The sequence below is a fragment of the Fringilla coelebs genome (genome assembly GCF_963513975.1).
Source record: "Fringilla coelebs genome assembly, chromosome: 3".
NCBI lineage: Eukaryota > Metazoa > Chordata > Aves > Passeriformes > Fringillidae > Fringilla > Fringilla coelebs.
This window is the reverse complement of record NC_140030.1, coordinates 27,477,215-27,500,903: the sequence shown is the minus strand read 5'-3', so window position 1 is coordinate 27,500,903 and position 23,689 is coordinate 27,477,215. Positions and strand designations below refer to the sequence as shown.

Sequence of the window (23,689 nt, the reverse complement as noted above, 5' to 3'; positions counted from 1 at the left end):
TCTAAGATAGGCATCTTCATCACCTTTAGGATCTGTTGTTAAAAAATAAAGCTTATTTGGAGTCTTCTAGTAATATTTTTAATAATTCATGAAACTTTTATGCTAAGGCAGAGACTTGATATAAAGCAGAAATGCTTTACTGTTTGTTTCAGTACAGCTTTAACACCAGCCAGCAGCTCCTGAATGTCTCAATAAAATGTTTTTCCATCCAGATTAAATCTGTTCTAGTCAGACACTGTATCTCTCATATTTCAACCTAGTACTTTTTTGAGCTTAATTTGTAAAGAAATATATTTCTTTTTATAGGCAAAGCAGATTATTTTAAGCAAATGCTTCACCACATTAATGTAGACTCACTTTCTTAACAAATATCTATAATGTAGTCTGAAGTATAAATACCACTGCAGTTTGGAAAATTCTGGGAAAAATTCTGAATTTCATGTTTGGTTTTCACTCATTCATACATGCTCAGTGAAACCATTGAGTTTCTGGATAACAAGAAGACTGAGATACAGAGATGACATGAAGCAATTCTGGCACTCCACCTAGGTTTTGTCCCCTTTTTTTTTTTTTCTTATTTTTTTCTAACTGAGGAAATGCCAATTAATGCCACAATTTTTATTCAGGAATTGCTAGACCATCTGTAGTGGGAATAATAAAAAAGCAAACAAACAACCAAACCCAAAAACAAACCAAGAAAAAAGTATAAGAGAATTTCATCAGAACTCCCCCCGAGGTGAAACCAAGAAGCAACAAAACATGAAAAGAATTTATGAATTTCATTATATATTTTTATTTAATGAATATGCAGAACAGGTTCACTGTCCTTGTAGCAGATGAGGGACTGGGAGTTATGCCAAAAAAGTGTCCAAACCAGCTGAGCCTGAAGCACTCAGCAGCACAACAGAGAACAGCAAGTGGCAGTACAGGGGCACTCCATGCTGGGGAGGAAGGCCCCCATCTGCCAATACTACCTGTTGTTTAAGTAGGATTGCTGCTTTCCAAGGGCTTGGATTTGGGATGCCATGGTGAGACTAACAAGGCTTGTCCAGCCCTGGGACTATCATCTCGTGCTGCTCTTCCATGTAGGTACTAATGATATGGCCCGAGCAGACCTGGAACACACCACATGTGTCTCCAGAAGCATGATAAAGGACATGGTTGCTCCAAGATTTTTCTCTACAATCCTGACAATGAGAGGAAGTGCTTGGGAGAGTGTGGATAAATCCTGTTGGTCAACAACTGCTTACATAACTGATATTGATAGCAGAGTTTCATCTTTCAGGACCATGGGACTTTCCCACAGGATTGAGTTGATCAAAAGGGACAGAAGTATCTTTGACAACAGATTGGCCAACCAAAATCAAGTGAAGTGACAGACTCAATTACCAAGCAAAGGGTGCAAGTGATTTAGAGAGACCTTCTGATATACACATTAGGACTGCAGAGGGCCCACTTCCCTCTATACACAAAAATAAGGAGGTGCCAAGAGGACAGAGTCATGAAGAAAACTATCACACTTTTTCTGAGAAATTAATCTGACTGTGTGCCCATCTGAGGTGGGAGTACATTAACCCCTGCAGCACCCCAGCAAGTAAAGACAGAGCCAGACTTTTCTCAGTCCACAGTGGTCCCCAGCCAAGTAGGCAAAGGCCACAAACTGAAATAATGCTGGGTCCATTAAAATGTAAAGAAAATCTTTTTTATTATAAAGGTAACTCTGAATTACGTTGCCTCTAAGTGAGTTATCCATGCTTGGATTTACCAAAACTCAACTGGATGAGATTCTGAGCAGCCTGTTATAGTTGACCCTGCTGTAAACAGGGCAATGGAACAGGGGAATTAGACAATCTTCAGAGGTCCCTTCCAGTGTCTACTTATGTATGATTTTCCAATACGGAAACTTGATACCTGTATCTCATCAAAACACCTACAGTTTAATCTATACCTTTCACAACAGTGATATAAATCTTTATGGGAATGGTTTACAGATACAGAGAAAAAACAAAAATAAGAGTCCAAGAATTGCATTGCAGAAATATTTTACATTGAGAATTGATAAAAAGGTGGTTCACACTTGTTGAAAGCACTTAGGTGGAGAAAATTACGTCAGCAGAAAGTGGCACTAAAACATCTCCATTAGAAAAAGCAGCAGTAGTTTATTTAACAACTGTTTGACTCGAGTGCAAATGAGTATACAAGGGTAGGAAGCTCAAGTGCTTTTGATATGATCTTAGAGTAAAAACATTTAAGATTGACTTGTGTGAGGATAGAATCAGACTTTTAGTTACTAGTCACTAGATTATATGTGACTTAAGGTCACATTTCTATGCTTTTCTTACTTAAACAAAAAATGTTCTGTAAATGGATCTGTAAATTTAGTTATATAGGTACTTCACTGAAAGTGTGAAGTAGTCACAGTGGGGACATTCTGTGTAAACATAGTATGTGTTCATCAGAGCACAAGGCATCAGCAATCCAAACCCTTTTCAGATTCCTTAACTCAAAAAAGAAAAATTCTGTCTCTTTCACTCATATTTTTATAGTATACCTGAATTAAGGGTATTACTGAATTAAAGGTATTACCTGAATTAAGGGTAATACTACATTAGCAAGTAACACAGATAACCCCAGAGTAAAAAAAATTAGTATTGAGACCTGGCTGAAAACCATATACCTGTTTGGAAGAAGAAGCTTGCTATTTTTTGAACTTATGGAGAGCATTAGATAGGCACATTCTCTGTTTCAGTTTCTTTCAAAAGTGATTGGATTTGTGTGCACTGAGACCACTGTATGACAAAGCACAATTAATTTAGAACCAATGAGAAATTCATGTCCAAAGCTTAGTCCTTGGGTGAACTAAAACACTAATGAGTCAGAACCAAAAGAACCGTGACAACAAGAAGCATATGAACACATGGTCGATTTTAAATTTCTTTGGCCAACAGATTCACAAAGGACAAGTCTTCTGAAATAGCAGTTTGTGATCTCAGTATGGACAACAGCTTGGAAATCTCTGGCTTTAAGTCTGTCCCTCATTAGTCAGCTGAGATACTCAAATTAAGTGTAAATGTACTGATTGCCTATAAATGTTGTCCATATGTTTGTCTGGTTTTGTGCCCACTGGAAAATCAGTGATCCATTTAACACAGCCAGAGCAAATGTGCCAATTGAAAGAGTTTAACTCTTACTGGTCCATAACACTGCATGTCATACCACTTCAATGAAACCCAGCATTTGTGCTTTGAAAAAACTCTGTGTATTGTCCCAAGCCCTAAAAGAGATCAGAAACTAAATCTTGACTGCTTTTACTGACAATCTGCCTGTTGGCAGAGGTATACTATTGAATTGAACTGAACCATGAAGGAACCAGCTAGTTGTTAGTACTGTTCTGACAGATTCCATAGAAAACACCATGCCATTTTCTGAGAGGTGAGTGCCTAGATGCTTTAGGTAGCTTCACCACATGATAAGCCTGACTTATATCTCAGTGAAACACCTGTCTTGATGTAGTTTAGTTAGAGGTAGGAAATACAAGCCCAGTAAGGAGTTATTTTCTGTTCCTTAATTCTGAGGACTACAAAGATATTTTATTTCTTGATACCTGCTCCTTGAGGTGCTGAGCAGTGCTCAAAAACCTTGCTCAAATGAAATCACTGAGATATAGAAACAATGAAGAAAAAAGAAAAAGATCACTGGTGGAGGATTGCAAAAGTTTTCAAACTAGTCTGGCTTCTTTCAGTTTATGATGTGTAGGCTATATCTGAAATGTCCTTCATAACAAGTATCTGCCCTTTATAGATTTTGTAGAACTATTTTAGGGTCCACAAAACTGTTACCAATTTCTCATGTAAGATTAATATTATTAGATGATTTCTCATTTTAATGTATGCAAACCCTAATAAAATATATGCAGGGTTTTTTTAAATCAGCTGAGAAATATCAAACTTCCTCTTAAAATTAGTCTGAAAATACAAATATAGTGTAGGAGACTGAGTTTCATATATTTAGCTGATTTAGAGGTGGGGGAGGGGGGTGTTTGGTTTTTTGTGGGGTTTTTTTTTGTTTTGTTTTTTTTCTTTTTTGCCTTTTGTTAGGAAAAACAATGTATTTTGTACAGCAGAGAAAAACACAATACACTTTTTGATTTACTCTGTTGCCACTTGCTGGTTACTTATACATCTGGGATGACTGTCACTAAATGATTTCTGAATAAGTGCAAAACTGAAAAGCATCTGCAAGCAAAAGTCCCAGTGCTATAGAGAACAAAAATGCACATTCTGCATGTGTACCCACAGGGGAAAGACACAAAAGGCATATCAAAGGGTCTGGCATTTTCATTTTATTACCTAGGCAGCATTCCCAGTCTCCTCTGGCTGTGGACATATGCTTTTTAGTCAGGTTGTGATACTTGTTTCATGCTTGAGGAATGAACAATAAATGAGACAGTCTTCTTTTACATGCTTTAAATATGTCAACTTCATTAATAACTGTAGTTATGAACAGTAGGCCAAGTACACCTTCTCACAGTACCTGCCACCATGTAGAAACTCAGATCTTTCTCCTCAGCCTTCATTATGTACATCTGTGGCTTCCAAGTTCCCATCTTTATATTACTTCTGTTGGTTTTGGCTGTATTCCCAGTTTGTTTTCCTACCTTCCAGTCTCTCAGTTTTTCTCCACTAAACCTTTGTCAATTAAAAAAAAAAAAAAATCTATATTATCTCTATTAGTACCTGTGTGCCTTTCATTAAGAGAGATTAAAAAAATCTTAGTTTTTTTAAAAATCTATGTAATGCTGAATTGTAACAGATCAAAGGAAGAGAAAGGAACTGTGCAAAAGTAGCAAGGTTTTCCTGTGATCTTTTAGCAATAATAACATCCCCTTGCCAAAAAAAAAAGAAAAAAAAAGAATAAAAAATATTTGGGAGAAATTGAAATATTAATCATGGCTTTCAGCATTATGAAGAATGAATCAAGAGGTGCACCATGACCCCTCCAGTTTAGGTGGAGTTTCTGGAATCGCTATTCCCAACTGTTTTGCATGACAGAAATTTAGACTAAATTTGGGTTTAGGCCAAAAAAAAGCTCAAATAAATGCATATCAGGAAAAAATATTCAGAAATTGATTTTAAAACTGGGTAATTAGTACACAATAGTTGTTATATAATACCAGTTTTGATCCAGTTGAATTGTATTGAATGCGATGGATGCTAAGAAAATCCAGACTTTTACAGTCTTCAGCTTTTCTTCCATCTTTACTGAATATATCTCCTCCTTACAATAGTTGTCTAAATCTTTTTTTTTTTTTTAATTGGCCCAATTATTTCATTGCTACTGTCAGATGTATTATTTTTTTCTTATGATGCTGTTGATTCTCAACCCCAAAATTTCCTTCAGTTTCTAAACTTTCAGATAAGCAGAACACACATCAAACACAGCCTTTATTTAGCAAGGGTATATCAGAATATCTTTGTTATCTCTTTTTGTCTCTAACTGGTAGCTGAGAGAAAAATGCACAGCAGATTTAATTTCTATATCAAGGTTTATTCCCAGACAGCAATTAAGCACCAGAGAGCTGCTTGCTCACTCCACATCCTGGTGGGATGGGGGAGAGAATTGGAGGGCTAAAAGAAAGAAAATTTGGGGGATGAGAAAAGTTTAATGATTGAAATTAAATCATTAGAGAGAGAGAGAGAGATATTAAATCCAAGGAAGACAAATGATGAAAATGAAAGCAATTGCTGAGCACCAACCAATGCCTAGTGGCCGGCACTACTACCCAAGCAGTACACCCCTGGCCAGCTTTTCACCAATTTTGTATGTTGTGCATGGCATCACAGCTGTCCTTTGGTCAATCAGGGTCAGCTGTGTCCTCTTACAGCCTTGTGGCTCCCAGCCTACTCAGTAGCAGTAGAGCGTGAGAAGCTGAAAAGTTCTTGACTTAATGTCAGCCCTGCTCAGCGACAACTAAAATGTCATCCACATTCTTCTCGCCCTAAATCCAAAACACAGCACTGTACCAGTTACTAGGAAGAAAATTAACTCTAACCAGTCCAAACTAAGACACTAAGGAAACATCATCTCCAGAAATGTAAAAGTCACAGCAACGCTTACGTGGTTATAGCTGAGAAATTGTATAGTGGGAATATCTCCAGGCCACGGTTAGAGTCATAGAATCAGCTACAGTAGAAAACACCTCCAAGTTCAAGTCCAACTGTTAATCCAGCTGTGCCAAGTCTTCTACTAAACCATGTCCCTCAGAGACACATCTATATAACTTTAAAGTACCCCCCGGGATGGTGACTCAGCTACTCCCCGGACAGCCTGTTCCCTTGCTTGATAACTTTTTCCACAATTTTTTTTCTCCTAAAATCCCACCAAAACCTTCCCTGGTGTGACCTGAGGCCATTTCCTCATTTCCTGTCATGTGTAACTTAGGATAAGACACCCATTCCCCCATTGTTAACTGTGCTTTCAGGTAGTTCCAGGGGGTGATAAGGTCTCCCTGAGCCTTTATGTCTCCAGGATAAACAACCAGTCCTCATGAGAATTATGCTCCAGACCCTTCACCAGCTTCATTACTTAAGTACTTTTTATTATGCTGCAATTGCTTTCTAATGTAATGGTTATTCCAAACATTTTCTTACCTTCTTTTTCTTTTTTCTTTTTCTTTTTTTCTTTTTCTTTTTCTTGTTCTTTTTCTTTTTCTTTTTCTTTTTCTTTTTCTTTTTCTTTTTCTTTTTCTTTTTCTTTTTCTTTTTCTTTTTCTTTTTCTTTTTCTTTTTTTCCTTTTTCTTCTTTTCTTTTTCTTTTTTTCTTTTTCTTTCCATAAAAGTCCCAGTTGGCTTCTCATCTTCATGTTTTAGATGGACGGTTCACTATGAATTAAGGGTTTGTATTCTAAATGAGCACCATCCTGTTTGTCTTAGAAAATTGAAACCTTCTTCTTCATCTATTATTGAGTACAATTGTGGCAGCTAATCCAGAAGAGCGCTTGTACTGGTTTTTTCCATATATATCAGTAAACAAATACTCTTTATTCCTGTTCAGAGTATGCATGCTTAAAGAAACACCAAAACATCAAGATGTTTTGGCAATTACCTCATGATTTCTAGATGTATAGAATTTTACAGAGCTCTGCTGTGCTTTCTTCAGCTGTATTATCTTTCCAACATGCACATATTATGTGAGTGAAAAAAGAGCAGGAACAATGCTTGAAATAATTTTATTTTTCAAGAAACTTCTAATGTTTAGTGTTTCAAAAGAGTAATATTTTCTACATTTTCATACACTTTTCAGAAACAACTATTTATTCAGAGATAAATAACTTATTTACATTTGTATTTTAACAATTATACTACCATGCACTTCCTTTTTAAATCAACTGGTTCTAAGAAATTGGTCCAATATTTTCCCACTAAGTTAACCTTGATACTACACTTTTAAAAATTATAGACTAAAGTTTTCAATTAAAGTTAAGAAAAAGAAAATAAAAAAACACCTACACCCAGAATAGTAGTAATATAAAAAATTAAAATTTTTGCTGTTGCATCAACTTAGATTTTTACATTCTTCTGGGCTTATGGTCAAAGTGAAATAGTCAAACCAATAATTTAGTGGGATATATAAAAAGTAAAAATAATTTCAAAATTTGTTCATTTAGAAGACAAGTAAATCTTTGGGGTTTTTTATCTTAATATCTTTAATAAAATATTTTAAGAAAAGTTAAGCTGTACCTGCAAAAAGACCCCCTCTGTCTCATTCTTTCTCCAGTTCTGCCTGATGTCCCATGTCTTTCTCTGATTCTGATGCCTGATTTCCCACCAGAAACTGATGCCTTGAGAAGGCTGACCTAGAACAGAGGTTAGACAGAGTTAAATAAAGAAAGTATTTATTAAATGGATACACCGTGAACAGCACAAGAGCCCAGCCAGGGCTACACCCAAGATGAACCCAAAATGGTCACAAAATGGACGACTGGTCACGAGGTCTCTCACTTTTATGTTTCGATCTATTAGCATATTGGAGTTAATTGTCCAATTATAGCTTTAGCCCATGAAGTCCCATCCTTCTTGTTTTTCTCTCTTCAGCTCATTGTTGTTTATGCTCTTGGGCTTGAAATTTGGATTAGTTGTCCTTGGTCCCCAGCTAGAGAAGGAATTTGTCTCCTTACTCTGTGACTCTACACAGAGCTTACCATCCCTTAATATGAAGCTCAGAAGTACACACTAAAGCAGCAAAGAATCTGAAAAATAAAAAAGCTGAAATTAAGGCATCATTTCAAAACATTATTTTGAAACCATATAGTTACAAACAAGTGGAATGAGTTTCAGCAAGCACTTCATACCTGTTTTGTAAAAAGAGGACCTGGCATCTGTTACTATGTTTGCAAATGGTGAAAAATGTTGAGGAATTCCTGAAAAATTAGTAATTTGTGAGAATAAAGTTTAATGGCAATGTATTCTTTGGATAGCTTTTATTTGAGACTGCACTGAGGGAATTAATTTCCTGCTTTATTAAACCACATGGAGTTGTAAATCACAGAATCAGAGAATATGCTGAGTTGAAAGGGATCCACAAGGACCATCGAGACCAACTCCTGCCATTGCACAGCGCCATCCCAAAGAGTCAGACCCTGTGCTCAAGAGCATTGTCCAAACTGCTTGAACTCTGTTAGACTTAGTGCTGTCTCTACTTCCCTGGAGAGCCAGCTCCAGCCTCTCCACCATCTAGGAAAAGAGTCTTTTTCTAATGTCCAACCCAAACCTTCCTGGACACAATTTCAGGCCGTTCCCTCAGATACCGTCACTGTCACCACAGAGAAGAAGAAATTAGTGTCTGCTCTTCCTCTTCCACCCATGAGGAAATTATAACTGGGATGAGATCTCCCTTCAGTCTCCTCTTCTCCAGTCTGAACAGAACAAGTGACCTCAGACACACCTCATGAGGCTTCCCCTCAAATTCCTTCACCATCTTCCTTGCCCTTCTTTGAACGCTCTCTAATATTTTAATAGGTGTATGCGTTTTGATTTTCCAGATATTAGCATTTCAATATTATTTCACATAGAATTGTTGTACCTCAGGTTAAAAATTAGAGATGACACTGTAGGTGAAAAAAGAAGAATAGGGATCTTGCATATAAGTCTTGACAAACCATGGTAATATATTTATCTGCCTGAGATGGCCAGTAGAAAATAGTCTGTGGTGATCTACATCCAGCTCTCACAGGGCTCTTACAGTCTTTTCCTTTCAGCCTGCAGGAAACACGTTTCTCCACAGCATTCCTCAATTCTTAATTTAACCCATTAACAGAAGATTATCAAAATCAGACTTGATAAAGATCTAAAAATGCTAATAAAGATTGTTTAGTCAGAGTTTATGCCCCTTCGTGCTCTTCTTGCTCTGAATCTTCAATTTCCTATCTGTCTTACCTATTTTACTCTCTGATTCAGTTTATCCCTCCAGGATCCACCACTGTTTCCTCACATTTCTATTAGGTCTGCACTTCAAATTTGGGGTTTGTTTTTCATTTTATTGGTGGTTTTGTTTTTTGGGTTTTTTTTTGGTTTTTTTTTTTAATCCTGTTGGTTTATAATACCCTTCAGTTTCATCCCCTTAGCTGCAATGGCTGCACAAATCCTACCCTTCATCCAGTTCCTGCCAGGACCTTAGTAGAATTCCATGAGTAGAAGAACATGCTACATCTTTAGTGTTGCAGAAAAGGAGGGAGAAAGAGAGAAGAGAGTGGGGAGAAGAGAGAGAAGAGAGAAAAATAAAGGGAGGGTTAGTGGTCTAATAATGACGCAATTGCAATCACACCAATAGGAAAAGAAAAATATCACATTTGTATAAAAATTTAAGTCACAAATTATCTTTCTGTGTGGCTTATTGATGAGTTTCTGATCCCATCAATATGCTGCTGAAATCCAAAGCATGAAGAAAAGCTCTGACTTTGCACCAGCATCATAAATTGTAATAGATTTAATAAATAGGGCTAGTGGGTACAGTGTTTGCAATACCATTAAAAAGTGTGAGCCTCCTGAAGTCTTGTAGGCAAGCACCTTCAATATCCAGAAATAGAACTTCATTAAAGTAATAAGAGGGAAACTCCAGGAAGGCCAGAAAAATGCAAATTGCAAAAGATTGCCCTTAATAAGATCAAGCTCTCCCAGGGAGTGGAAATGAGACAGAAAAAGTTATAGCTAAGATTAAATATTTTTACAGCCTTACAAGATTAGAATGAAAGTCTTTAAATTTCCTGCTATCAGAGAGAAAAGCCTTTTTCTTCTCTCATATGAAATATGAGCTAACAGGTAAAGAGCGGTTAACCTCTACCATACCAAATACAGATTGAACCATAAAATCTAAAGTCATAATTTCTTAAAGTATTACTTCCCTAAGCTCACAGTATAGTCAACTTACTGCACAAATGATTGATATTTTATTGCCTCATCCAAAATAATACTAAAATTAATTTTAACTCTGTATTAGGAAAATAGAGAAAGAGGGGAAAACAGTTCTTAACATTTGAATGTGAAATATTGTTAGGATTTTACTGTAAGAACACAATTCCCTTTTCTCCTATCTGTACAAATATTTCATAATGGAAATCCCTTCTTAACAGTCCTTTAGTATGAAAAATCTATAATTAACCTGTGATTTTCAGGAAAAGGAGAAACACATTACTAAAATCTTGAGCTGGTGCTCTTGAAATCATGCTCTGATTTTCAAGACAAAGTACAACAAAGACATTCTAAAGCAGAGAGGGAAAACCTGAGACTGGTTTTGTAAAACTGAGGAGGGCTGGTAATGCTCTTATCCCTCAGTTTATCTAGTTTGTTTCTATTTTTACAGTTTCCTTTTCTCTCTCTATCTTTCTTCTTTCTAGGAAGCTTCATGTTTTAAATGGTGGTAACCCTTGGCAAAATAAAATGCATCTCCTTTACTTCTTGTCTGACAACATATTTCTAAATATTTAAGTGAAGTATCATTTTAAGGAAAAACCTCAAAAGTAAACTCTCATTGATTTTTCAATTAAATAATTTGGATTTCTAAAGACCGCTTGTACTTGACTTCTGGTGACTTATTTCTAAATTGTGTTATGAAACAACTAAATTAGACTGTTGGACACAATTTTTGCTTTTCCCAGAAAGTATTGATTCTTATAACAAGCCATTCTGAGACCATAAGCATTACAGAAATTCCCTTGCAATCAGAAACTGCTATGAATTTTTTATCTGTGGATGCAGCTATCAGTAGGTGACCCTGATAAACAGACTGATCCAAGTTTTTAGTGTATGAACCAAGAGTGCTGAGATTTAGTTTCCAATACAGAGAACATATATCAAACATCTGAAACACTATTTTTCCCTTTGGTCTTAGAGTAAATTCTAGAAAACTGAGCTGTGTTTAGTGCCTCAGAATCTGGGGACGCTGGAATTTCTGTTTTGGGAAATCCAACCTGGTTCCAGGTAACCAATGTCCTTCCAGGAGCTGTGACAGTGGGCTCAGAATGACAAAACTCTTGATAGAAAAGATGCTGAACTTTCTCATAAAGATATGCACATTATCTGGGCATTAGCAAATGTCTAGAAGTATGAGGTAAACACATGGGAAAGTTTTCACTATATTTTAAACTTCTGTTATTATTGTTCTAATTAAAAAAGGAAAGATTGATGGCATATCTCTGAAAACAAGCACAGCCAAGCCACAAGAGTTGCAAATTCAGATGAGTGGGGATACATGTTTTAATTCTTACAAATTACTTTTTTGTAATGTGATTTATTATAATGAAATGTCCTATAAATTTAAAGTAGGGATGAGTGAAATTTCAAAAGAGGAGACTTGACATCAAATAATATTTTGAATCTCTGGGTGCTTCTAAGGATATTTCATTTGAAGTATTTTTGGAGCACCCTTCCTTCAACTTTCCCCTACTTTTGAGACAGAGGTTGGCAAAAATGACACTTTGTGGTGATTGAAGTGTGTGATGTGATAATGGTTGCATGCTTAAGATATGAATTTGAGTGAGCTGTTATGTTAAGGGAGGAGATAGCTTTGTATTATGGAAACCAGTAGTTGATCTTCTGCATTTTCTTACTTTATTTAAAAAGTTACCGGCTGCAACACCAGGTTCATAATTCAAAAGCAAGATGTTATTTCTGTTTGTCAGTACCTAGACTATTCCTTTGGAATATCACAGTGAATTCCCACAGCTCTCCTGTTACCTGAGATCTAATAGCAAACTGAAAGTTTTGGACAAGCTTTTAGGGGGGTCAAGTTCCTGTCAGTACTTTAGTTTAACAGGAATGTGTTCATGACCTTTCTCTAGTCATTGAACAATTGAGCTAAACATCAACCCAGATACATCGACCAAAGGTTGATACTCAAATGTCTGTCACCAGCTGGATTAGTTATTTGGTTTATTTTGCACAAACAACCTAAGGCTGTTGTTTTCCATTAGTTTTCCTACACTGTTCAGCACCTGTCATGAGGAAGATGATTTGATTGGCACATTTCCTAGTAAGCTCTCTAGGAGAGGAACAAAAGAAAGGTATAAACAGAATAAATGGCAGCAGTCAGGAAGTAGAGACAAAAAAAAGACTTACCACATTATTAATTAGGTCTCCAACTGACTTTGGTTTGTTGTCAAAAAATTACTGCTGGATTGGAGCAGTACCAAATCTTATTTTTTCCCTAAAATCCTTCATCTTTCCTTAGAAAAATATTTCCTTATTAATATCAACAGCTTTTAAAACACTTTGTTTATGTATTTGTTTATAATAATGATTGTTCTTAAATACCTTTTATGGTCTTCTAATGTCCATATTTCTTGTAGCAGCTCATAAAATAACATTTTGAATTTACTAAAAAGTATAAATTCACAGAGATTTGGATTTGTTATTGAGTATTTTTCTTTTTTTTCCCTCCAAAAATAATACATGCATAATGTTTAACATTGTCCACACTCAAATGGCATATCTGTGTCAATACTAGTAAAAGCCATGTTGCATGTTTGCAGTCCTCAGCATGTTATGGGTGAATTTCCACACAGAAAACCAACCCCAACAAGGTTTACACTGGACTTTGAGAACTGTCTCTCGTGTCTGAGCAGTGACAGGAATAATTGATTAAATTTTAAAGGCATAAGCCAGAATTTATTTCCATGTTAAATGTAACATGAAATCTAAAATAATTTTAAGAGAAGCCTGTTACTTGCATTAGTTGTGATTAAATTTGGAGAGAACAAAACTTTCACCAAAATATACATTTACAAAAAGTGTCATTTTAAAATTATCAGTATCAAATGCAGCAATAATTAGGATTTTTTGAGAAAGCACCATTCTATGAAATGGTTGTGTATAGAAACCTGCAGTGCAAATGACAAGTGTTCCCATTTAAGATAATTTTCTTTGTGGTTACAAATTACAGTACAGTCCATTTAGAGTTATAAGTACACAGCATGTCTAGATGCCAGCCATATTTTAAGCCAGAATTTGCACTGAATGAAAATGCAAGATTCTCTTTACTAATGGTGTGCTATTCAAATATGATGAAAATCTTAATTTTTTTCATATACTTATTAAATGTTTTTAATATAAAATAATTATTATAATGTGAAACAAAAATGTATTACAGTTTACCTAATTTTACTGCTGTTTTAAATATGCTTTCTTGTTATTTTAACTTATTAATTATTTAAAATCTTAGAGAGATTAGCAAATTAAAAATGTTCTTTTTTCATCCTTTAAGCCTTGCTTAACATTTGAATTAAATAAAACCTGGTTTATCCTTTATATCAGTTGATATATAATTTACAATAACTTAGGTTACAAAAGATATAAGTGGTTTGAAAGAACAAACAAATACACTGCTCAGCATCTTTAATATATAACTGTATAGGAAAAGGAATAGAAATAGAAATAGAGAATTTAGAAGTCTTTAAAAATACCTAATTGTTACCTAATGCTGCCTCAACTTCTGTAGATAGCTAGTACTTAATATTATTTACCCTACTATTTCACGTGTTTAATCCAGAACACCACATAGGCTTTGTAACTTACTTAGCTAGAGTAAAATAAAGTCTTATTTTTTAATAAAGTAATAGGTAAAAATTCATCAGTTAGTGATTCTAATAATAAGATTCAGTAACAAATTTTGGTGATTTTTAAATATGAGTCTTATCAGAACCAATCACTTGTAGTACTGTTTAGAAATTATATTTTTAATTGTAATTTTTCATCACTTCTCAATCCACGTTTCACATTTTTTCCCACCTTATTCTTTTATGTCACTTATTATAATCATTCTTCCAATTAACATCAGTATTAATAACCATATAGCAAACCTCATGACACTCAGCCCCAGAGGTGTTTCTTTGCTGTGAGTTAAGCAATCTGATTATTGCAGAGTTATTAACTAATATTAGAGCAAGCCATGTATGTCTTCTGGAGTAGCAACAACAGAGATAATTGCAGATTTTCTTTGTGTCAGAAGTCAAATTTCCTTAATTTGTGGAGCAGCATGGTAAATACATTCAGTCTTCCTACAACCTGTGAAGAAAAGGTAAATAATTCATTACCAGAAGACAGAAAAGTAGTGTGCTTGCTGGGACTTCACTTGGCATAGGTCTTGTTTTAGCTCAGACTTCTATGGTAAAAAAAAAAAAAAGTGTTAAACCAAATGAAGATGAACAGATATCCTTGTTTTGTTTTGTTCTATTTTATTTTGTTTTTAAACAAGCTTGCTTATTTAGGGCATAAATGCAAACAGACTTGCTCAATGAAAACAATGCCATGATGACAAATGGCAATCTAATTTTGTCAGTTAATATGTATGATTATGCAAATGGTTAAATCAATAATAACTTAAAAGTAAGGCCCTAAAGTAGCAACTCAGAAAAGACCCTTAAATTAAAAAAAGGCTGCATAAATATGGTTAGGATCTCAATATGGTTTAGAGCAATTGCAAATATGATTTCACAGATGCTTACGTTTTTCTGTTCACATTTATTTCACAAGGTTAAATGAACTGCTGTTAGCACTAACAAAATGAACTTGCATGAAGGTTTTCTGTAGGAAAAAAAGCCCTGATTCCTACAGACAAGAATTTTGTGATGAGTTTTCTATAGAGGCTGGAGTACATCTCCGATTGTGTGCCAATGATTTGTTGTACAATAGCTTCATCTTGTTTGGCCTTAATGGATAAAGGGTTGCACCCCATGAAAAGGTCTGGCAGAAGAATTTGGAACACACAGAATAAAGAGAGGTTTCAATGTTTCCTTTTGTGCGTTTCTGTTTCCAGGTGAGGTATTTTTTGTTCTTTCTGTCAATTAAAAACTTTAAAATCCCCTCAAAAATTCTCCAATTCCATGGGTATCTTTAAAAATTAAATTGATTCAGTTTTTTCTTTAGACATATCTACCCACATAGATATACACAGGACAGCCTCGACTTGTTTATACTTTAGATCTTTGTTGTGTGTGATGAACATTTTTCATTGCAGTTTCTGTTTACCAGATGTTCAGCTGCCATTTCCTAGTGAAGTAACATTGACTAGGGCTTAAGGAAATGATTAATTCTTCATTTACAGTTTTGGAGAAGGGAAAGGTGCAATTGCTCTTAAATGGCACTTTCTTACAACCACAAAGTGCATTGCATAAAGACAAGCTCACATGAATATGTGGTTCAGGGTATGTGTGCAAGGGATCAGTAATTTTTTACCCTATCTGGTAAAATCCACTCTTAGGCATACTGTGCTACATATTGCACAAGGGAGAGCTATCTACAAGGAATTAACTCTAGTGTTGTTGATGCATTTATTGTGTTCTTTAGAGGACAAACAAAAGACAATTTGCAGGAACTTAAAGGTGCCATTTATTTTAACCTGTCTCCAATGGATAGTAATGCATAGTTACAGTAAATAAAAGGGAACAACATATAAATAATAATCAAATGCTATTCCTTCAGTCTCTTGCTTGATCCACCACATGCTTTCTACTATGCTTCTTGTGATTTTATGTTGTTGGTGTAAACTATGTCCTGATTTACAATCCCAGCTCTCTCAGCCTTTTCTCATCTGAGAGGTGCATCCATCTCTCAGTAATGTTACTGGCTGGACTCTTCCCAACAGCTCCACATTTCTCTTGTGCTGGGCAGCCCACAACTGACACAGCACTAGTGTGGCCTCCCCAGGGCTGAGCAGAGGGAAGCATCACGTCCCTAGATCTGCTGACAGTATTCCTCCCAGTGTAGCCCAGGATGCTCTTGTTCTTCTTGGCCACAAGGGCATATTGGTGACTCTTGTCCAGCTTGGTGTCCACCAGGCCTCCAGGTCCTTCTCTGTAAAGTCTTGTAGCTGTAAAAACCCTTTTTATCTGCTTACATAGTGTTTATTGTAACATTGCACTTTCAACTGCTGTAAAGCTACGCAGAGATGAAATATTGTGTAAGAATTTTTAGGTTTTTTTCTGCACATATGCATGATATACATAAATGTGAGTGAGGTTTTGTGCTTGTTGTGACAATCCTCATGTAATGAAAAATCTGCAAAGAACAGAATTCCAGCATTTGATTGACAGATAATTTTAGTGGGACTAGAAAAATACTGCTGCTTTCTAAACAAAACTGTTGGCAAGCCTCCTCTCACTTCTCATTTTGTAATCTGTTTCTTGAAGAGATTTTTGGAAACAAATTGTTATCCTACATTTCTAGAATACATGAAAACCTAGCCTGAAAATAGAACAGTTTTAAGAAGTGCCTGATGGTTACTCATGGGTATGGATTAGTAGTGCCCATTTTTTCCCCTTTGACACAGATAGACATGCAGAGAACTGAGATATTTGGGTGTGGCTATTATCACAAATCACAGAATATTCTGAGTTGAAAGGGGCATACAAGGATCATCAAATCCAACTCCAAAGTGAATAGCCCATATGAGAATAGAACCTTGGTGTTATTAGCACCATGCTGTAAACAATTGAGCTAATCTTGGGGTCAATATGTAATAGGAAACACCAACATGTGGACTAGTAATGTAATTTGTCTCAAATGTAGGCTTTTTTCTTTCTTTGGTACAATTCACAGCAAATTTTTTTCTTTCCAAGTTCATCTCTCTGTATAACATTTTTAAAGAACAAAATCTTTCTATCTCCTATCATAATGTTATTAATATTTGAAAAACTCTAAGATCATCAAGTCCAACTGTCAGTGTAGCACCACCATGTTCACCACCAAACCATGTCCCCAAGTGCCACATCCACATGTTTTTTTAACACTTACAAGATGGTAACTCAACCACTTCCCAAAGCACTCTGTTCCAAAGCTTGACTATTCTTTCAGTGAATAATTTTTTCCTAGTATACAACCTAAACCTCCCCTGGTGCAACTTCAGGCCATTTCTTCTTGTTTTGTCACTTCTTACCTGGGAGAAGAGGCTGATCCCCATCTTGCTACAACCTCCTTTCAGGTAGTGGTAGAGACGGATAAGGTCTCCCCTGTGCCTCCCTTCCTGCAAACCAAACAACCCCTGCTCCTTCATCCACTCCCTCCAGGACTTGTTTTCCAGACCCTTCATCAGCATTGCTGTCCCTCTCTGGATTCAGTCTAGCACCTCAATATCTTTCATGTAGTGAGAGGCTCAGAACTGGACACAGCACTCCAGGTGTGGCCTCACCACAGAGGCCACAGTGCAGCCGAGTACAGAGCCGAGTACAGAGTGACAATCCCTGCCCTGCTCCTGCTGGCCACGCTATTGCTGATACAGGCCAGGATGCCACTGCCCTTCCTGGCCACCTGGGCACACACTGGTCATGTTCAGCTGCTGTCAACCAAGCCCCCCAGGTCCTTTTCCATAAGGCAGCTTTCCAGCCACTCGCATGCCAGCCCGTGGCACTGCCTGGGGGTGTTATGCCCAAGGGCAGGAACCAACACTTGGCTTGTTGAACCTCACACAACTGATCTTGGCACATCAATCCAACTTGTCCAGATCCCTCTGAAAAGCCTTCCTTACCCTTCAGCAGACTAACATGCCCACAAAACTTGGTTTCATCTGCCCATGTTCCATGCCCTATCTTAACTCAAAAAGATACCCTTCAATTTTATTTCCTGACTGTCAAAGTTTTTCTCAGTGAATTTAGAACATCCATGTCACAGAAATCATGGGTGTGTCCCTAGCAAACATAGCAGACATGTTCATCAACGTTAGCACAAAACAAGCAGAATGCAGCTGAGAAAATATAAATGACAAATATACTATGTACAAGTTGGTTGGTACAAAAATTGATTTGACCCAATATGATAGAATATACATATAAATAACTTCAATTGAAGTGTTGGTATCAATGGAGCTGTTCCACACTCCAGGACAATCATACTGAGTGTGACTTTAAATTGTTATTTTCCTTTATTCTTTGTTATCTTTGCTCCAATAAAATATTTCAAGCTTTTAATTGGTCAGGAGAGTGCAAGAATATCATTACAGAAAGGTCTGGGTCAACTGTTCAATCTGGACTCCCTTCAGAGTTCTTATTCTTAATTTATATTTTTTAAGTGTATTAGAAAATTTTAAAAAATCTCTTTGATTTTATATGAAGATCATAGCCCATATATCTCTGAAACATAATTGTCTCTGTCTGTTTCCAAATAACAAAAAACCTAGGTATTTGAAGTCTCTAAACACCTGTAGATGCCACAATGCTGTTACATTGCACATTTCATCATCTTGCTGTGGCAATTTATTTATGTACTCAGGTTTTGAAAAACTCCCAAAGTTGTTTCGCTGTCTGTTAATGTCTTCCCACAATTAGTAATAATACTTTTGTAATTGCATTAAAATACGAAGAGTAACAGATTGTTTATTTTCCTTAATGTATTACAGAGATACCAGTGTGATTGCTTGCCTGGATGGGAAGGAAGATTTTGTGAAAAGGAATCAAATGAATGCAATTCAGAGCCTTGCAGAAATAATGGCACCTGCACGGACCTTTTCAACAGTTATCGGTAAGCGTTGCACCTCCCCACTAGATGATCATGTTCCAGGAAGGCCAGGCTTATGCATCCAGGCATTATTTTGTTTCCCAGCTTGGGAAGGAAATGTTATTACACAAATGGAAAATTATTTGTGCCATGGACACAGTGCTGGACTGTACTTTTATGTGAAGCCGGCAGATAGAATAAATGATAGATGTAAAATTTTAAAAAGGAAAAGAAAAAAAGTATGATTTTAAAAATATTTAGCAAGTAATCTAGTTTGGAACAGTACTTTGTCAAACAGAATATGGTTTCTCTTTCTGTCATCTTTGCCCTATAAACACAAGAGATCATTTAAAGAGTAAAAACAGTCGTAGTGGGCAGTTGGATGAAGAGATTATATCATTGCTGCCACCTTGTGGCTTAAAATACCAACAAAAGAGTAATTTAACTAAAATTTAGACCCCCTCAGACAAAGCATGAGGATGTGACACTAATATTTTTTTTTAACTTAAACCCCAATCTTTATTTAATGCATGCATTTATGTTTTAAAAATTAATTTATTTCAGTAGCATGAGGTTTAAGATTCCATAAACAGTCTAATAATCAGTTTCTGCTCCATGAAGCTAGGGTTTATCTTTATTATGATGTCAATACTTGAAGAGTCCTGTAAATTCTTAATAGACGCTGATGAGGCTGCATATACAGCACGTGCACAACTGCACGGGGTACATAGTCTAGTTGTACAGGGATTATATTCCTGGTGCTGCAGACAATAATCAGAAAGGAAACTGACCACCACTGACAATGGAGAAATGATTTCCCAAATAGCTAAACATAACTAAGTCAAATAATATAATACATATATTATTTTTTAAATCATTTTATGTTCAGAACTTAACCAAAATTATTTGTGATATCCTAGAGCTATATTTTTATGTGGTATAAAAATTCTTAGTTTGGTAAAATATTTTTATTCTAATTACAGAAAATATAGCAATGTTGAGAAAGCCTGTTAAAGTCTCTTTAATTGCCATTTTTCCACTTTTTAAAGCCTGTTGGAATGTTAAAAAAAAAGGTAAATATTTTAATTTTGTGGTTCTTATTTTTCTGATGCTTTTAGCTCTTTGTAGTTTACCACCCTCAAGAACAATTCTAGGTGAATGGATATTTTGCAGCCATGAAGCCTTACCTGTCCTTACATTTTCCCAATTTTTCCAGCCAGAAAGCATTATATGTATTGCAGAAGGTAACAGGGCTTCTTCTGATTTTACTCACAGCTGGGTCAACTACTTATTCACAAATCCAAGTACTTCCTCTTTTTTATTGAGAATAAAAATGCTCAAGAAGTACTTTTTTCCTGATTTTGCAAATACAGAACTGTTTTAGAAAATGGTTAACAAGAAAATTGGTTTGAAGTGTGAGCACCAGGAGTACTTTTTCTCAGAGCTATTTGTCCCAGTTGACATAACAGAACAGGAAAATGATACATACCATTGAATCATCATATACAAGGGGCAGGTTACACCAAACAAAACATCTTCAAAGGTACCTAGAGTTGAAAGTGACTCTGAGACTTAATACCAAGGAAAATTAGTATAGCTCAATGTTTTATTTTTATATCATAAAGCAATTTCATTTCAATCATTAGAGCTGTCCTTGTTTGTACTCAGAGATGCTAAAAGATCATAATTACTTAATTACTCTTAATTTTTAAAAAGTGTTCTTTTTTTGGTTTTTTTTTTTTTTTACCTTTACTAATACTTTTCTCTTAAAAGCTACATCAACAAGACAAAGTGTATGGTAGGTAAGCAGTGGCAGTAATTGGTACCTGAACCTGAGGAATCCAGTCATGTCTTTAAACTTAAATGTAGTTTTTAAAACAGGATAACTGGATTATAGTTGCCTAACAGAAAAGATCACTGCAGTTCTTGTGCCCAGGCATTGTTTTGGACAGGCATTAGTCTGGATCAAAGTCAGGCCAGCAAGTGATCTGAGAATGTATCTGTGACAGGCAATGAAGTTTTCTTGCCTGTGGCCATGTTTTGGCACTGTTTATTTTCCTACTGTAAGTTGAGCTGGTGGCAGCAATACTCAGAATATTCTGAATTTCTTTGAAATTTGCCACACCATGACTGATACTTGACACCACTTACAACTTAAATTAATGTAAGGGATAGATAAATTTAGCTTTCTTTTATGCTTTGATAATTTTCATTTGTTTATTTTCTCATAAATATTTGCAGGTCCAGCTGACAACATCAGTTACTTAAAAACTAAGAAACTTATTGTGCAACAGCTTAAAAAATATTTTTTTTAATGGAAAGAAAGTGAATATAATGAAAAATGAAACATTTTCCTACCAAATTCAAATGTGTGATAGAACAATAATTATACGAAACATAATTACTAATTTAAGACTTCACTTTTGAGTTGATTTTCTTTATCTGGGGCTATTCATTGTTGAATCTTGAAATGAAAACTATCTGGCAAAACTGAAGTATCAACAAATCTGTCCCACTGAGTATCTTTCTTTATGGATTCCATCATAGAAAAGTAAATCACATTACAATAGGAAAAAAAGGAAAATAAATATTTCTCAGATGCATATTTTTCATTTTTAAAAAATCAGCTAAGAAAGAATCTGAACCAGTAGTCAAAACTATTCAAGTGAATGGTTTTTATTTTGTCCCCTTTCATTTGATTTAATTTATGTTCGGCTGATAAAATGAGAAATATATTTTTCTTCCTTCTCAGTTTTCAGTTTGGCTCATGGCACATGGCAAATAAATTAATTTAGAAAAATTTCATGCATATATGAATGCCATGTGATTTTAATTCTCATGATAACATTAAATCTCAAACTATGTCTCTGAACAATTATGGACAGATTCATCTAGTATCAGCTGAATTCCTTATTTCTTCTCTATTGTATTGATAATTCTGAGGTTTAACCCCAAAGGCCCTGTGTCTCTTTTGCTGTTACCAACTCTTGAGTAAAAATCTGCTCAACTTCTTGCCAAATAACAGGAAACATAATTTTATGGATGAACTGAAGTTTCTAATGATGTAGAATACTCTGGCCCTTGCCTGTAATCATTATGATGTTAGAACTTGGAGAATTAATCAGGTGTCTTTTCAAAGTACTCAGTTCTTTCTGCATATTCACATGAATCCACAGGTTCCTTTTGTCAATTCTTGTTGTTGAGTTTTTATAAGGAATAAAAATGGTGCCTTGCTGCTGCTTTTCTGTTTATAACATGCAAATAGACCTCTCCAGACTAAACAGGAAATTAGACCTACTTAGATATATTTTCTTATGTAATTTATCTATCTTTTATGCTTGAGGACAGGTTCAGTGTTTGCTTCAGTTTAGTACAGAAATGTTATCCTTTGTCAGCACTTGAATCCATCCACTAAGACACCTTTTTATTATCTCAGTGTAAACTGAGATAATAACTGAAGTCCAATTCTTTGTGCTATCTTATCCACTCTTGATATTTTATTTTTGCAATCAAGACCCCTTGCTATTTTGTTTGGTTTTTTGTTTGTTTTGATTTGGGAACAGACATTTTTCCTACCCCCTCGTTCTTACCCTTGATACTTTCCTTATTGCATGTTTTCTTGGATACTGCTTGTGCAACTATATCACAGGCCTCTATTTACCCTTTCACAGTTATGGATATCATAAACCTGGCTGTGTTATAAAATGCTGAAAGCTCTCCTTCATGATAAGTTCTGCAAGGAACAAAGTTGGTAACTGCCAACACCACCTTAAAATTTGAAGCTCAAGTTCATTATGCACGTCTGAGAAATTACTGCTAATGTGTGCAAAAAAAGTGGTCTGTGTTTAAATTCTCTCCATTTAAACTCTTCTGTACTTTATCCTGTCCTGTAGGAGGTCATAGTTTTCCTATCTTGCTTTAGATTCCAGCTGAAAGAATAATTTGGGCTCATAGAAGAGGGTATTTTGCCTGATTTCAGAACTCATCTCAAACTGTGCTAGTCTTTATGTTAGTAACCAATGCTACTTCAGTTATTAACCATGCCATGATCATCTTTCTTTGTCTTTACTTAGACAATGATTTATGCCAGCTGACAATATGGATAACCATGCTGTCAACCAGGGTTAGACTTATCCTGCCTCCTTGTTGTTACTTTTTCTCAGTACATTTCCAAGTACAACATCTTGCCTTATTGCTTCCCTCTTTGCTCCTTAACATTTGAAGCCATGTCTTTTCAGAATACTAAAATAGTTTTTCATTAGTGTAACCTGTGCTAAGCTCTCAAAAAAAGACCAGTTTTAAGTCATTAGGATATATTCAGTGTCATGCATACTTAAATTACAGTACTGTTACAGAAAATTAGCATACTGTTTTGCTTCTTTTTTCCCCTTCTGGAAAGAACTTATTTGGAAAAGCAAAGTCAAAATCAGCCACTGCATTTTCTCAGAAATATGCAAGAATTGCTCTGAGCCGAGTTGTGGAAGCAGGTGTCTCCTAAGTTCGGGATGTGTAAATATCTGAAAGATCTATAAGTAAAAGTATGCCTATTTCCACAGTGCATTTAAAAGATATGTTCATGTCTAAATGAATGAGTTTTAAACTATCATGGAATTCTAAAGGAAGTCACGGTATGATTATAATTTGAATGCTGTGTTCAGTGTGCATTCTGTTTTAACTCACATTCCTTTTAACTACTGCTATACCCTTCCTTA

At 35.5% G+C, this 23,689-nt stretch overlaps 1 protein-coding gene across 1 annotated transcript in view; it reads left to right on the top strand.

Moving 5' to 3' along the window:
- EYS (eyes shut homolog) overlaps positions 1-23,689 on the top strand; it is a gene marked incomplete at both ends in the record, with an annotated part of 593,802 nt that overhangs the window by 142,100 nt on the left and 428,013 nt on the right. The window contains one exon of the mRNA XM_084202609.1: positions 18,880-19,001. Within this exon, the coding sequence (XP_084058735.1) occupies positions 18,880-19,001 (122 nt within the window). The remainder of the gene's footprint in view (positions 1-18,879; positions 19,002-23,689) is intronic.